We start from the raw sequence: 13699 nt of genomic DNA on the forward strand, positions 1-13699 counted from the left end.
CGCTAGGAGTGACCAATCTGGTTTACAACATACACGGTGTTTCCGGACTGTAACGGAACATTGGTTCGATGGATACTTGTTACCGGGCATAGATATTCAGAAAAGGAGGATAAATTAGAATAATAACATTTTAAATCACTTCTTACAATGTATATTACCATGCTCTACTCGCTGTCCAATAACAGTATTAAGGAACAATGCACAATGTTTATATCAAACGAGTTATGACCTTAAAAATCCACTGTGCAATAAAAATGACAGGCCACAGTGCTGCCCACCAAAAGATTCTAGGGGAGGCCTTCTCGAGTCTTTTACCCTCTAATAAAACGCTCCAATTTTTTCATTAACCGTGGGGCAGCTAAACAAAATGGAAAAAAATATCGGAACGCAAATTTAAATGCAAGAGAACCATCCTGCTACGATATGAAAATAAAATTAAAAAAACAAAGCCACTTATTTCATATAAACAGCCATCTCGTTCAGTCCTGACACTAGAACCGCCGTTTGGAAACCCCTGCCTTGTGGGTAAAAAAAATGTTCAAGCAAAAAAAAAACGATGTCCAGACGCATGGGTACAGATTATTTTGTCGCGCCGGAAGAAGACCGGTGGCCCGACAAATCCCTTGGGTCTAGTAGGGGTTCTGGCGCCACACTATGAAAAATATTTCAAACATAAAAATCTCAACAGGCGCCATTATGAGAAAGCGGATTACCTGATTCTACAGTTGGTAAACAGGTATAAGCAAAACTAGAAAAAACACACACACATTTCACAATGTTCGTTTTTGTTTTGTTCAACGTCTTTATTTACTTCCACATCACACCCGCAGGATATAGTCTGGTATGGTGCGCACGGAACGGAGTATTCCCCCTTCATCACGCATTGCGGGGTTTTCGCGCACAAAATACTTTCTCTTACCCAGCTTAGTTGTATGCCGTCAACAGCTTTTGTTGCTCATCGTTTTATGTTTGATTTAGTTTGGTTTTCAGTCCTATCTCTGAAGTGAAGTGAAGAAATTCGGTGTTTTCGACGCAGTGTACTTATTTAGCAATGATAACCATGCTCTCGCGCGGTTTCCACCTTTTTAGTTGTTTGTGATATTTTTGTTCGCTTGTTCATGACTCTTGGGATTGGTTGATGCGCGCGTGTTACGCAGGATGATGATAATTTCGTATTCCATATCTAATGCATACTGAGTTTTCTCGTTTGTTTTTCTCGCCCGTCTCGCCTCAAGCGCCCTTCCGGTTTATCTATCTCTGGCTACCTATAAAAATCGGATTCTCAGTAAACTGCTACAACATATGTACATTATACACACACACACGAAACACATTTTACATACACAGTTTGTTTCATAATTCAGCTCAGTGCGAACCTTACAGCTTTACGTTTACGATTGTTCGTTTAGGGGGCGTTTAGCTTAGGACACATCGACTCTAGTCATGCATAGGGAGGACGTTTTTGCTCCCGCAAACGTGCGTTCAGTTTTGTTTTTTTGTCATAACTACATTCGAAGGAAAGATTAAAATGATAATTTCAGATCAAGAGGCATAGAAATATGATTAAAAGAACAGTTAGATGGAGATTTCGTTTAATCGACTATTTTAAACCAAAAAAAAAAGCAAAAATTAGAGAGAAATACAAGAACGAGATACACGCCTATCGTTTGCAGAGGTGGACCGTGCCACCGTGGGACCGTCTTTCGTTTACCTGCCAGCTCGAACGGTTCTTGCGGCGGCGGCGGCGGCACAATAACAATATAAACACAACAAACGTCTACAGCATATCGCAGCACCTATACGATAGAGATCATCTCGAAAAAGGATACGCGCTCTCCACGCAATCTCCTACTTATCAAAGTTCATCACGTACTCCTTCAGCGGGCCCGGCAAATTCAGCCGGTTTATGCTCGGTGCCAGCCGCTTGTCCAGGCTGTTGTAGATGCACACGCGGCACAGCTGCTTCAGGCTGCGTGGCTTTTTGTACAGCGTAATGATCAGGTGGCGCAGATTATCGATCGACCGGTGCGGTACCTGGGCGATGAGCAGATTGTGCAACGTTTTCAAACAGTTAAACAGCGGCTCGTGCTTCATCGAGTAGTAAAACAGATAGATGATGCGTTGGTACGTCTGTTCGCGATCGAGCAATATAAACTCCTTGCGCGTGATCAGCATGATGTAGTAGAAGAGCAGATAGTTGCGTGCATTGTTCCGGAACGAGCTGCGCAAATTTTCGTTCCCATTGGACGTGCCTGCACCACCCCCCGATCCGGGACCACCTGGGCCGTTTGCTACTGAAGAACCACTTCCGCTGCTGCCAGCAGCGCCACCCGAGACACCGTTGGTAGCACCACCACCACCACCACCACCACCGGCACCACTACTTCCCGAACCACTGGCCGTGGACGGGTCTGCAACAGCCGGTGCCGCACCGCGAATACCTCCGCCAAAGTTGATGAAATCGTTTACGAAGATGATCGAAGAGTTGCTGCTGCTCGCCCCGTTCGCCATCAGCTTGTTGCTGAGCGAAACGTTCGGATCGGTGCCGTACTGGATCAGCAGCAGCAGCAGCTCGTACACGCACAGTATGTCCGGGCAGGTGCGCACGTTCACGATCATGTCGATCACGGACTGCAGTATGTGCTGGGAGGTAATGTTACAGTCGAGCCCGTACTGCAGCAGTAGCAGCAGAATGTTTTTGATGAAATCAAAGTTGGCGCGCTTCTGGATATCACAGTTGAGCGTGAAGTTCTCCGAGACGGTAAAGATGAGCACGTGGAGCGGGGTCAGGTTCGAACGGTAGGAGCAGTTCGGATTGGCCCCGTTTTGCAGCAGTATTCGAATGCAGTTCAAGTAGCAGACCTGTTAAAAGAGAACCCTCATTAGCTCGTTGAAGAGGGAGAGGGCAGGGCCGATTGCGGAAAATACCTTCATCGAATGGGTGAAATGGTGCAAGGGGTCCTTGTTGATGAGCGGCACCAAGCAAACCATAATAGGAACGGATCCATCCCGGCCAACAATGTTCGGGTCACCTACACAGTTAAGAACGGGAAGGAGGTCCGTTATACCACCGGAGTAAAAAGCCATTGCTCGTAGGAGTTTACCACATACCTCCTTCCTTGATAAGCATGTTTAGCAGCTCGTAGCACACCTCCCAATCGCGAATGTGACGAAAGACGCATGCCAGCGCACTGTTGCCGGTTTGATTGATTGAACTCTTAGCACCGTTCTGAAGCAGAAAGCGCACCAGATGCAACACGTCCCACTTGTTCCACTTGTCGTATCCATACCTGCAGGCGAAAAAAAAAGGAGTACAGAGTTAAGCCAGCTTAAATTGACAGGCTTTAAGCCAAAGCTCTCGTTCCCATTCATACCTAGCCTCCTCTAGGGCGTACCGAACGATGATAGCATGCAGTGGCGTATTGCCTAAGGAATCGGGACTGTTGATAAGCTCCTTGCATCCTCGCTCCAGCAGTATGCGGATTGTATTGAGCGTATCTTCCGCTGACTTTCTCGCTGCCAATATCACTACAATTAATGCAGAGAGAAAAACGTTACGCATCAGTTGAAGGATGCGAGGCAAAATGTACAACGAATCTACGCACCAACATGCAGTAGCGTCATTTGCTGGGTGCAGGTTCGCACCGTCGTGATGGCACCGTGCTGTATTAACAGCTCCAGAAAGCGTCCGTCGTGCAGCACCGCCTGATGGATCGGGTAGTACTCGTCCTTGATCAGGTTGATCTCATCCGAGCGCGTTTGCACGAGATGCTGCACACACTTCCACGCGCCACGCTCGCAGGCAATGTGCAGCAACGGTTTGCGCACCCGGAATGGCATCCACGGTTCTTCCAGCTTTTGGGCCAAGATGTTCAGCACGTTAATTTGATCGCCATCGATCGCGTAGCAGACGGCGTTCTGGAGCTTTGTGTTTGGCCGCTCGCACACACCTACATCGTCGCCTTGGTCTGTGGTTTGGAAATGGGACAAACGCGATGAGATTGAAAGAAATCCCTTTTCAGTAATGCTACAGCAGAACCCTTACTTTTATACTTCCCACTCTCCTCGCAGTTGTGCGAGTGGGCACCGGGAAAGCACATCCTCGCCTCCGTATCTATTCGGGCACCGTGTTTCAGCAGCAGCTCTACGCATTCTTCGTAACTGTCGTAAATGAGAGGCAAGGGAGATTATAAACGCCGCTACAAACCAAATGTCCCGTGGCGCTTCTCACCCTTTCAAACAGGCTATGTGCAGCGGCAATGAACACGAGCTGCGGTTCACATCCGGACGATGTCTTTGTAGTAGCCACCTAGCTAATTCTACGTGATTAAGTCCTACGCTTTTCTGTAGCAAATTGTATCCCGTTTCATCGTGGATCGCAAGTATATTTTCGTACTGGGAATGAAAAAGGAATAGAAGAAAAAGGGTATAATTAGTGGTTTTGCTGTGATTAAAAAGCTAACATAGAGCAAGCCATTTGCTGCAGACCTTCGCACTGTTTCTAAAGCTTAAAATTATTCCTTAGTTTTGCCTTTCTTCCTGCACGTCCCTAGTTTCAGTTCTCACTTTGTAGAGCGTATGTAAAACGAATGCATCCACAGGGAAGAGCAGTGCAGTCCCTTTGCGGAAGTGAATCGTATTCACTTTGATTGATAATGAATGCACGAGAATTAGTTATAGATGCGTGTGCGTCATACTAATTCCCGCACCCACCCCTCTTGTGCCCTTTGCGAGCCGTTATTCCTAGCCATCATAGGCGGCGGCGGTGTAGGGTCAGGCTGGCTGGAATTTATACCACAAATCCCGGGTTCGATCAATCATCTGGGAGCGAACGAGAAGCAACGAGAGACAGATGCAAAAGATCGCTTCCATACTACGACGCGATTGACGCACGTCGGGAAGGTGGTCGGGGGGGAGCACTGTATGCTCCATTGCCCGGATGATGATTTCAATTTTGCTAATGATACTGCTGCTCGTGGCAGCGGCGCCCAGTCCGTCGTGTATTTGTATACAAATCAGTTCTGCCCCGTTTGTTGTTAATTTAGGCGAAGAATGCAGCGGCCGCTTTCATGGTCGCTCAGTTTAAAAGTAGGCCGTGTTCATAATATAATGTCGATTCCGCCTGAGCAAAGAAGGCAATGAAGAAAGCTTGCATGCAAATCTCTTCCAACAGCTCTCGTGATACGTACCTTCGGTATTTGTAGTAATAGTGGTTCTAACCGCTGAATCGATATCTTTGGATTTGCCCTGAGTGCGTCGAAGATTGTGTTCACCTTTTCAACGGTCGTTTCCGATACTTTGTGGCCGTCGCGGTTCGAAAGCAGCGCACTGCCAGAACGGAACACTTGGCTAACCGAGCCTCCCATGCCGCTGCTTGACAGTGAAGAAACGGTTGTCAAGGGAAACTATGCACAGGATACGACGAACACACGTTCGTCAGACTACTAGCTTTTGTACTATTCGATCCGAAAGTGGACAGGTTAACAACACAGCAGCACGGTGCTGCACATGACTCTCTTCGCTAGGAACGTTTCACGGCTCGCGATCGAAACAATATACGGTGACCATTTGCTTTCCCGGTCCTGTCCTGCCCTTCTGGAGTGGTGCTGCTGCATCCAGCCTATTACGGTAACACTCTATCCCACACTACGTCAGCACACGCACACACACACTTTGCAAGCTCGTGACGTTTGCCGCTGGCCACCGGGCATGAAAGCAGCGCCAGCTCGCAGCTGGGAACTGGAGTTGCTGCGGGTTTCGTTCGATTCCGCAGCTTATGACGCAAAACGTAAAAACACATCCACAGATTACCCCACTCTCTCTGATTGTACTGCGCGCTGCATTATCGATAGTATTACTACCGCTACCGCTGCTGCTACTAGTGTTGTCTCTGGCGGGTGCAGCTAATACTATTACTGTAACAATGACACGGGCGGCAGAACATAACAGCGAAGTTGACCTTTAGCATTCTTCCCTTGCGGCAGGCGTTCCTTGCGCTTTCTACAGGTTTCCCTCCAGCTTGCAGAACCCAAGCGCACGGATCCGTTTGCTCTTTCTACTACACCGTTCGCATTATGCAATTTGGTGCCTGTTTGCACTGGAAACAGCTAATAAGCAGCTTTCCGAACATTCTCACATTTGTTTTGATGCACTTTCGCACTCTGTCGTTGACGAACACGGTGGTGATGCGTACCGTGTGCGCAGATGGAATGGTATGAAGCGTGCGTGTGTGTGTGCACGCGCGAGAAGAAGCGAATCACATTTAGCTGGCTACCCCGAAATTAGCACTAAATGGACGAGCATGATGGATCGATTGGTATCTCCCGGATGCCAGCACACAGCCCTGGGCAGAAGCGTTTTTCATCGGCTTGCTTCGCTTCTTTCACAGCCAACCGTCGTAGCACAATCTGTCACCATGTTTGTTTGGCTGAAAATCGATACACCCTAGGCCGAGGTTCCGAATTTTCGTTCCGCGTACATCGCAAGAGCAGGGCCGTTTGCACAACATTCGTTCGATAAAAAGCACAGCCAGCTGATTTCCCGGAGCAATAATCGAGGCAACAAAAAAACGCAGAGTCCTATTTTCGATACACTGCTAATAATACTAGGAGAGCTCTCTTTACACGACGCGGTCTCAGTCTTTCAAGCGCCACTAATGCAATTGTTGCTTTCTTCTGCGTGTTTTTTTCCGCTTTTTTGCAGATCTTTGCATGTTTTGACGTACAGCTGTCCCAAAACATTCTCGCTCGATGTGTATGCCCACGCAGCAAAGTGTATTGACGTCACAGCTTGTCACATGCGCTCACTATGAAAACGATTTTGTACTGCATTTTCACGAGAGTTAGGCGTTTTATGTTGAATGTAACTTATTTTGATAAGAATAATTCCTAAAATGCAAAATATTGGTAAATTCCCAAATTGTTTTCGTTGATGCTGCATGGGAAGCGTCTGGGGCTGCGTTGACGTTAATGACAGCACGCTCATCGGGCGTTTGACAGTGCCAAAGTGCCAAAAATTCTTTCCAGCTATTCGCATTTTGTCGAACACCTCGCCGTCCTCTAGTTATTCCATTTTTCAACGAATAAAGGACGTGTGCAAGCAAAATGGTACGTTCCGGGGTTGTCCCGTTTGTGTGTGAACCAATTTTCAACCGAGAATTTGCTCTTGTTCCGCCTCGAAGCGGTAGTTCCATCTGGAAGAAGAAAATCTAACCTCACAAAAGCCGCAGGACAGCCGCTGCGCAAGAATGAAAGAGAAGGGGAATGGGGGGTTGAATATATGTGAACAACAGAGTGATTCTATCCGGGTTCTCATTCGATTTTTGTGCTTTTAGAAACCGTTGATGCTGCAAGGACATCAGCGTGCGATCACGCAAATCAAATACAACCGCGAAGGTGATTTGATCTTTTCATCGGCGAAGGATAGCAAACCGTGCGTATGGTACTCGCTGAACGGCGAACGTCTCGGTACGTTCAATGGACACATCGGAGCTGTCTGGTGTGTCGACGTGGATTGGACGACGACCCGGCTCATTACCGGCGCTGGTGACATGAACACATTGTGCGTATCCTTGCGAAAATCGAAGCTTCCCGGTAGCGCTATAATGTATCACCGTTTCTTTGCAGCTTGTGGGACGTTGAAACCGGTACAGCCCTGGGCAAGATCCCGTGCAATTCGTCGGTGCGTACTTGCAACTTTAGCTTCTCGGGTAATCAAGCCTCCTACTCCACGGATCGTGCTATGAACCATCCTTGCGAGCTGTTCGTCATTGACGTGCGAAACATCGACGCCAGCATCAGCAGTGCCGATCCAGTATTGAAGCTGACGATGAACGAGCAGCAAAGCAAGATCACCTCCATGCTGTGGGGTGCGCTGGACGAGACAGTCATCACCGGGCACGAAAATGGCTCGCTGCGCATCTGGGATCTGCGTGCGGTGAAGGAACTGAACTCGGTAAACGATCACACCGCCAGCATCACGGACATGCAGATGTCGAGCGACGGTACTATGTTCGTGTCGTCGTCGAAGGATTGTTCGGCGAAGCTGTTCGATTCGGATTCGCTGATGTGCTTGAAGACGTTCAAAACCGAGCGACCGGTCAACTCGGCGTGCATCAGCCCCCTGTTCGAGCATGTAGCGCTGGGTGGTGGACAGGACGCGATGGAGGTCACAACGACGTCCACGCAGGCAGGCAAGTTCGATTCCCGCTTCTTCCATCTGGTGTACGAGGAGGAGTTTGCACGCGTCAAGGGACACTTCGGTCCAATCAACAGCATGGCATTCCATCCGGATGGCAAAAGTTTCGCGACGGGCGGTGAGGACGGTTTTGTGCGTATTCAAGTGTTTGATTCTTCATACTACGAGCATACGTTTGAGTAGACGGTCGTCGTGGTGGGTCCATCCCGGTTAGTCAGTGCGCAGTGCATTAGGCAACACAGTGGCTGGGTGCTGAAGGAAGCGGAGTGTACGAAGAAAAAAATCGAACTAATAATCAAGCGACAGAGCGTGTGACGGTGTGACGTGATAGCGTAATAAGTGGAAAAGGTGTAGTCTCCCAGCAGCAGCCGGCGAAATTTACCATCAGGCATACTCCGACGAAGGCGACGGAACGATGTGCGTCGATGCTGATCGTTCAGGTTACTTGGAAAGGAATAAAAACGGGAGTGAAGAAGAAGGGGAGAGAAAATTTGTGTACCTTATTGTAAAGTAGCTGTAAGTTTGTAAAGAAGCTCGTAAAAGTGAATTGAACTAGTTCGCTATATGTCTAACTTCCTTTAAATTACAATTTGCAGCTCAGATACTACAATATGTTGATGTTTCTAGGTCCTGGGATGGTTATGTGGCTATTTGCTGGAATCAACCAGTTTACCACAGCACGAACAAGCATCAATTAATCATCTTCTTGACTCTCTCTTTAAATATAAAATATAAGACAATTGCATTCACTGCATTCAGTTTAACCGCTTTTGATCAAATATTTGATCTCATCGGCGATTTTGAGCCACCCTGTACCGAGAGTACTGAACCCGTCGCCGTAAACACACAAACGTGACAGCTAACGGCTCCGTTGAAATCAATATGGCTGTTTGGCAGAATGCACAGGTGCAAAAAAGTGCAACAATCTCGGACAAACTCCGTAAAAATGTGTGTTGTAACGTGAAAATCGTGACCTCCAGGCTATCGTTTAGGTACTTTCGGCACCGTAAAGTAACATACTAGGGAACGAGCTATAGTGTTTGCCGAAACTAGTGCTGAAAACTGTGCTGAAAGTACGCAACATAAGTACGTTAGCAGCAGCATCAGTGCCGTTTTTTTGTGGTTGGCTGTTTTTGTCCCAATCTTGCAGTGTTTTAAGGTATTTCATGCTTTAGAACTGTGCTGATGCAATCTCGTGTCCCTTGCCTAGAGTAAGAATCCTTGAACGGATCGTTTGGGCGTGCAGTGAAGAGGACAAACTTTTTATGTAATTATGTTAAAAACCGTTTTGACGCTTTTCCTTTCTCGCTCTTCCATTTCGTTCCATCCCGCTCTGGCTACGGTGTTGTGCACACGCACGTTCCATGCCGTTGCACTTCGATTACCTGCATGCTGTTTCGGGCACCGCAGCAGCGCATCATCATACTTTGATCGATCGAACGCAACGGGCACAAACGGACAAACGTGTGTGGTGCTGCGGTCATCGTGAGAGAGTGTTGCCGCTTTCGTTCGTTACACCACTTTCTATTCGTCCGCACGTGTAAAGAAGAGGCAGTAGTAGCAGCAGCAGCATTTGACCGATATTTATCTGTTGTGTTTTGCTTGGACAGCTCCATGCGTAACAGCGGAAGAGCAAGAGGCAGTGGAAGAAGCAGCAGTGCAACGGAAGTGGACCAACCGCATACGTAGTAAAGTGCGGCACAGAAACGTGAAGGAGAGAGAGTTAAACGGAACCAGCCCGAAGCAGCCATGGATTCCGGAAGCGGAGGTTTCATTAGCAGCAGCAACAGCAGCAGCAGCACCTGCCACAAAGCCGATCTGAATCTGCTGGTGAAGAATATCGTCAAGATACTGCTCACCACCTCGAAGTACCTGCACTGTCCGTTCTGTGCCGACGAGTACCTGTTCGAGTTTACGCTCAAGCACCACCTGCTGAAGAATCACGAGCGCGATCTGGAGAAGATTGTCCGGTCGCCCGATGCGAGCATACGGTTCTGCGAGAGCAACATCTGCCCGTACTGCGGGGCCCTGTTCTACTACATTTCCGCCCTGCCGAAGCATATCATGAACAGCCACAGCCGCGAGTGCCTCATGAAATGGCAAGCGATCGAGCAGGAGAATAGTTTGGTGCGAAAGCTGGCCAACGATCCAAGCATCCAGTGCGTGCCGTGTTCACCGGGTTTGAGCGACTTTTTCGACGAGCTTACCACGGGCAACAGTCGACCAAGCAATGGGGCGAACAGTGGCAGAAACATGATACAGCTAGCGAAACCTTCCCCGCTGCTGAAGACGGCCCTACGGAATGTGAACCGCATTACGACGGGCGCCCAGCCAAACGGTAGCTGTACAGGCATCGATGCGTCCGGTACGTCGGCCTGGTCTAGCTTTGGGTTCGACAGTTCCACCACCCAGCAACCACCGCGCCGCAACCTCACCAACCAATCCGTCCGGCGAGAGCTACACTTCGGTGACGGTGAGCGTGGCGGCCTGGATGGTGCCGGCGGCGGCACCACTGATTCACCGTCGCTCTGCAACCTTATCACCGGTGGCTGCTCACCGTCCTCACCGAGCAACGAATCGGTATCCTCCGTACGCAAACCAAAGTTCCAGCGGAAACGGTTCAACCTGCGGTCCATCAAGCCGAAGCTAAACTTCCGGAAGTATGTGCTGTCGAAGTTTTCCAAAAAATACCACTGCAAGATCGTTACCAGCACGCCGAACAATTTCCTGGACGATGGAAGCGGTAGCCGCGATTCGACCCGGTTCCTGCACAATCAGGAACGCTGGAACAGGATACACTTCGAATGACGAAGGTACGGGTCGCCGTTTTCGTGCGTCATCGAGTATCTGTGTGGATTGTTGTTCTGTTGCGTGTGAAGCACACTGCCCCGTGTACTGGGATGCGTCGATGCGTGTGGATAGTGTACGTACCCCCCGAAAAACAATGTGGCTGTGCAATCATCTCGGAGACATTCCCGTGTGGCGACTAGCGAAATGTTACAGTAATACAAAATGTTGAATATTCGTTATCTGTGATCACACGGTACACACGTAGGACTGGGAATGCAAACTCCCGCTAATCGGTGCAGTAGGCGAAAACCACGTTGCTAGCGATCGTAGTGGGCAATGGATATTTCGCGCGCTCTCCCCACACAGAAACGCAGCCAACAATATAGGACGATGTGATTGCTATGGTGAGGGAGTGCTACTAGATATGAACGTCACATTTTGTAATACTCGCAATTCTTTAGAAAGGAAGCAGGAACATGCCGGGAATGTATGTAGTTCCCGTTCCTGGGGGGGATTGTTTCTGCATTGCGCTCCTCGTAAACTAAAACACCAATACATAATAACTCTCTGGACCAATATAGCCAATATGCCACAGCACGAGGCATATTCGCGCGTGTACGGTGAAAAGCCCTAATATTAAAGCTCGTCGGAGATGAGCAAGACATTTTATTCTGAACGGAATATAGCAGTAGTAGTATCGCATTTGATTCACTCGTTAATTTATAACCTTCGAATAGCGGAATAGTGGATAGAGTTTTAAACATTTAGACCGAGCGTAGTGCTAGGAGGAACATCATAACGATAGTAAGCAAAACAAAACAAATGAACTTGAATCTCTCACTCTTTCCCTTTTGCCTTGTTCGACAACTAAACTCTACAAAGTAAATCGTAAATCGTAACAAAAGACACCAATCGTTTTTCGCCTAATATATATATATCTCGAATAATTAAAGTAATTATGATAGCAAAACGAAACGAAAACTCCAATATATTTAACCTACAAAACAAAAAACACTAAGTAAAAAGAGACAATTTTCTAATCGCTTCCCTTGCGCGCGCTTCCAAGAGAAACCTAAGGAGGGACTACAGCGAAGTAATCGAGCAACTTTAGCCTTCTTCCATGGGTCATTGTGAGAGGATGGAAACAATTCGAAATCGAAAAACGGATGATTTTTTAACCACAGCGACTAAAAGCATCTTACTAGCAGCCTTACGCGGGGAAGAGGTATATTCTTACTAGCTATACAGAAAACGGATAAGGAACCGATTCACAACAAGATATTAAATAATGTGCCCGTAATCTCGCCATGGAACGCCGAATGGAACGAACGGGGTGATTGAATCAGTTCATCCAGCGTAATAGTTATATATTTCGTAAAACGGACTATTTACCGGCAGGGGGGGTCTAGGAGGTGGGTTTATACCGATAGCCGACGATTTGTTGCAGCGTTAGTAGAGATAGCCCGTATCGAAGAGATAGTAATTTATCGCCAACCAAGAAGGGAATGGTAATCTCGTTAAAGTATTTCTGTTAATAATCAACAAATAATAAATCCATCATATTGCATTCCGTACCCGGGACGATTCTGGAGGTGTTTGCTGTGTTTCTGTGCGTTTATACCGAACGAAAAAAAGGTCCCCTTGGTTTGGATGATGCGATGAGAACTTTTGCGGAATCGCGACTGAGCTAACGAGGCTGGTTAGAATGGCCAAAGGTAACATCACGTCCAGGTCCAGGAAACCTCACGTCCAGGAAAAGGAATCCTATGGCGCTTGCCTGTCTTATTCTTAAATTGGCTCTAGAAGAGGACTATCCGAGACACCGGAGAGGGAAACTTCGGCCAACAAATTTTCTTTAAGCCAATCCAGATCATGACGTACGCTGATAATATGGACATCATTGACTCAGGTGAGATACATTTGAGAACCTTAAAATGGACAACTTCTAATCATCTTACTTGGGTCTGCAGCAACCACACACCTTATACCTGTTCTTGTTAATATACTGGTTGGGATCCTGTAGTAATAAGCATCCTTCAAGGTCCGTCAAGGTCCACAGGGCATTTTATAAGGGTAGAAGAAATCGTATGCATGGGATCTCCTAGAAAGAGACTTGCCAAAGTGGTCTACCCATTCCTATTTGTAAGAGGGTCAGAGATATCGAGAGGATGCCACCACTTGACTAGGGATGGGCAGATCCGACCATTTGCCGGATCGGATCTGCCCGGAGCGCTCCGCCGCCGGAGTCGAGTCCGGATCATCCGGGGTCGAGTCCGGGGGGGGGGGGGGGGGGGGGGGGATGGAGTTGCAGGGCTGGTTGGGGCTGTATGTGCAAAGCCATATGAAGACCGGCACCGCACCCTGTGGCAGGAAACATACTGATCCCGTATGACCCGTATGATCTGTATGACCTGTGAGGTGGGCGACCACCAAAGCCGAAAAATCATTATCAGGCCATGTTTTCACCTTTTTACAATAAATCAGTAAAAACTTATGTAGCAAAAATCAAGTATCAGTTAGAGAATCAAGAAGAAAAAAATCAGCATCAAAACAAACTCCGGACTCGTTTTGGTTCCGGACTCGTTTTGATTCCGGACTCGTTTAAATTCCGGATAAATTTGCAGCAGAACGGGAATCCGAAGCGCGGAATCAAAAACGAATCCGGAACTGGTCGGAATCGTTCTTTCGGATCGGATCGGACTCATTTATATGC

General features: G+C 47.9%; 3 protein-coding genes across 8 annotated transcripts; 2 read left to right on the forward strand and 1 right to left on the reverse strand.

Moving 5' to 3' along the window:
• Positions 1–1131: 1131 nt before the first annotated feature.
• On the reverse strand, positions 1132–6701 carry LOC118514372 (ankyrin-3). Of its 2 annotated transcripts, none has more exons than XM_036061231.1 (8): positions 5190–6701; positions 4232–4395; positions 4046–4161; positions 3606–3968; positions 3375–3528; positions 3112–3290; positions 2929–3032; positions 1132–2862 (listed from the first exon to the last, which is right to left on the reverse strand). In XM_036061231.1, exons 1-8 carry the CDS (start codon positions 5364–5366, stop codon positions 1849–1851), a joined length of 2271 nt encoding a protein of 756 aa, XP_035917124.1. In that variant the 5' UTR covers positions 5367–6701; the 3' UTR covers positions 1132–1848. The 2 variants fall into 2 exon arrangements, with proteins under 2 accessions (XP_035917124.1, XP_035917125.1); XM_036061232.1 differs by lacking the exon at positions 5190–6701 and adding an exon at positions 4489–4664.
• Positions 6702–6950: 249 nt separating this feature from the next.
• Positions 6951–8686, forward strand: LOC118514391 (eukaryotic translation initiation factor 3 subunit I). The gene is made up of 3 exons (XM_036061272.1): positions 6951–7106; positions 7334–7560; positions 7626–8686. The coding sequence occupies exons 1-3, from the start codon at positions 7104–7106 to the stop codon at positions 8377–8379; spliced, it is 984 nt and encodes a 327-aa protein (XP_035917165.1). The 5' UTR covers positions 6951–7103; the 3' UTR covers positions 8380–8686.
• A 383-nt stretch (positions 8687–9069) lies between these two features.
• Positions 9070–12577, forward strand: LOC118514390. Of its 5 annotated transcripts, none has more exons than XM_036061269.1 (2): positions 9070–9407; positions 9607–12577. In XM_036061269.1, the coding sequence occupies exon 2, from the start codon at positions 9946–9948 to the stop codon at positions 11002–11004; it is 1059 nt and encodes a 352-aa protein (XP_035917162.1). In that variant the 5' UTR covers positions 9070–9407; positions 9607–9945; the 3' UTR covers positions 11005–12577. The 5 variants fall into 5 exon arrangements, with proteins under 5 accessions (XP_035917162.1, XP_035917160.1, XP_035917161.1 ...); XM_036061267.1 differs by having other exon boundaries at positions 9070–9355; XM_036061268.1 differs by having other exon boundaries at positions 9070–9355; positions 9610–12577.
• The last annotated feature ends 1122 nt before the right edge of the window (positions 12578–13699 follow it).

This window comes from Anopheles stephensi, chromosome 3 (assembly GCF_013141755.1).
Source record: "Anopheles stephensi strain Indian chromosome 3, UCI_ANSTEP_V1.0, whole genome shotgun sequence".
In the NCBI taxonomy this organism is placed as follows: Eukaryota; Metazoa; Arthropoda; class Insecta; order Diptera; family Culicidae; genus Anopheles; species Anopheles stephensi.

Excerpts from the sequence above, each read along its gene's own strand:
- LOC118514372 (XM_036061231.1), bottom strand. The coding sequence starts at position 5,366 with ATGGGAGGCTCGGTTAGCCAAGTGTTCCGTTCTGGCAGTGCGCTGCTT. Across the intron at positions 4,396-5,189 it reads TATTACTACAAATACCGAAG|TACGAAAATATACTTGCGAT; the intron begins GTACGTATCACG and ends TTTCATTCCCAG. Across the intron at positions 3,529-3,605 it reads AATGACGCTACTGCATGTTG|TGATATTGGCAGCGAGAAAG; the intron begins GTGCGTAGATTC and ends CATTAATTGTAG.
- LOC118514391 (XM_036061272.1), top strand. Across the intron at positions 7,561-7,625 it reads GCTGGTGACATGAACACATT|CTTGTGGGACGTTGAAACCG; the intron begins GTGCGTATCCTT and ends GTTTCTTTGCAG.
- LOC118514390 (XM_036061269.1), top strand. The coding sequence starts at position 9,946 with ATGGATTCCGGAAGCGGAGGTTTCATTAGCAGCAGCAACAGCAGCAGC.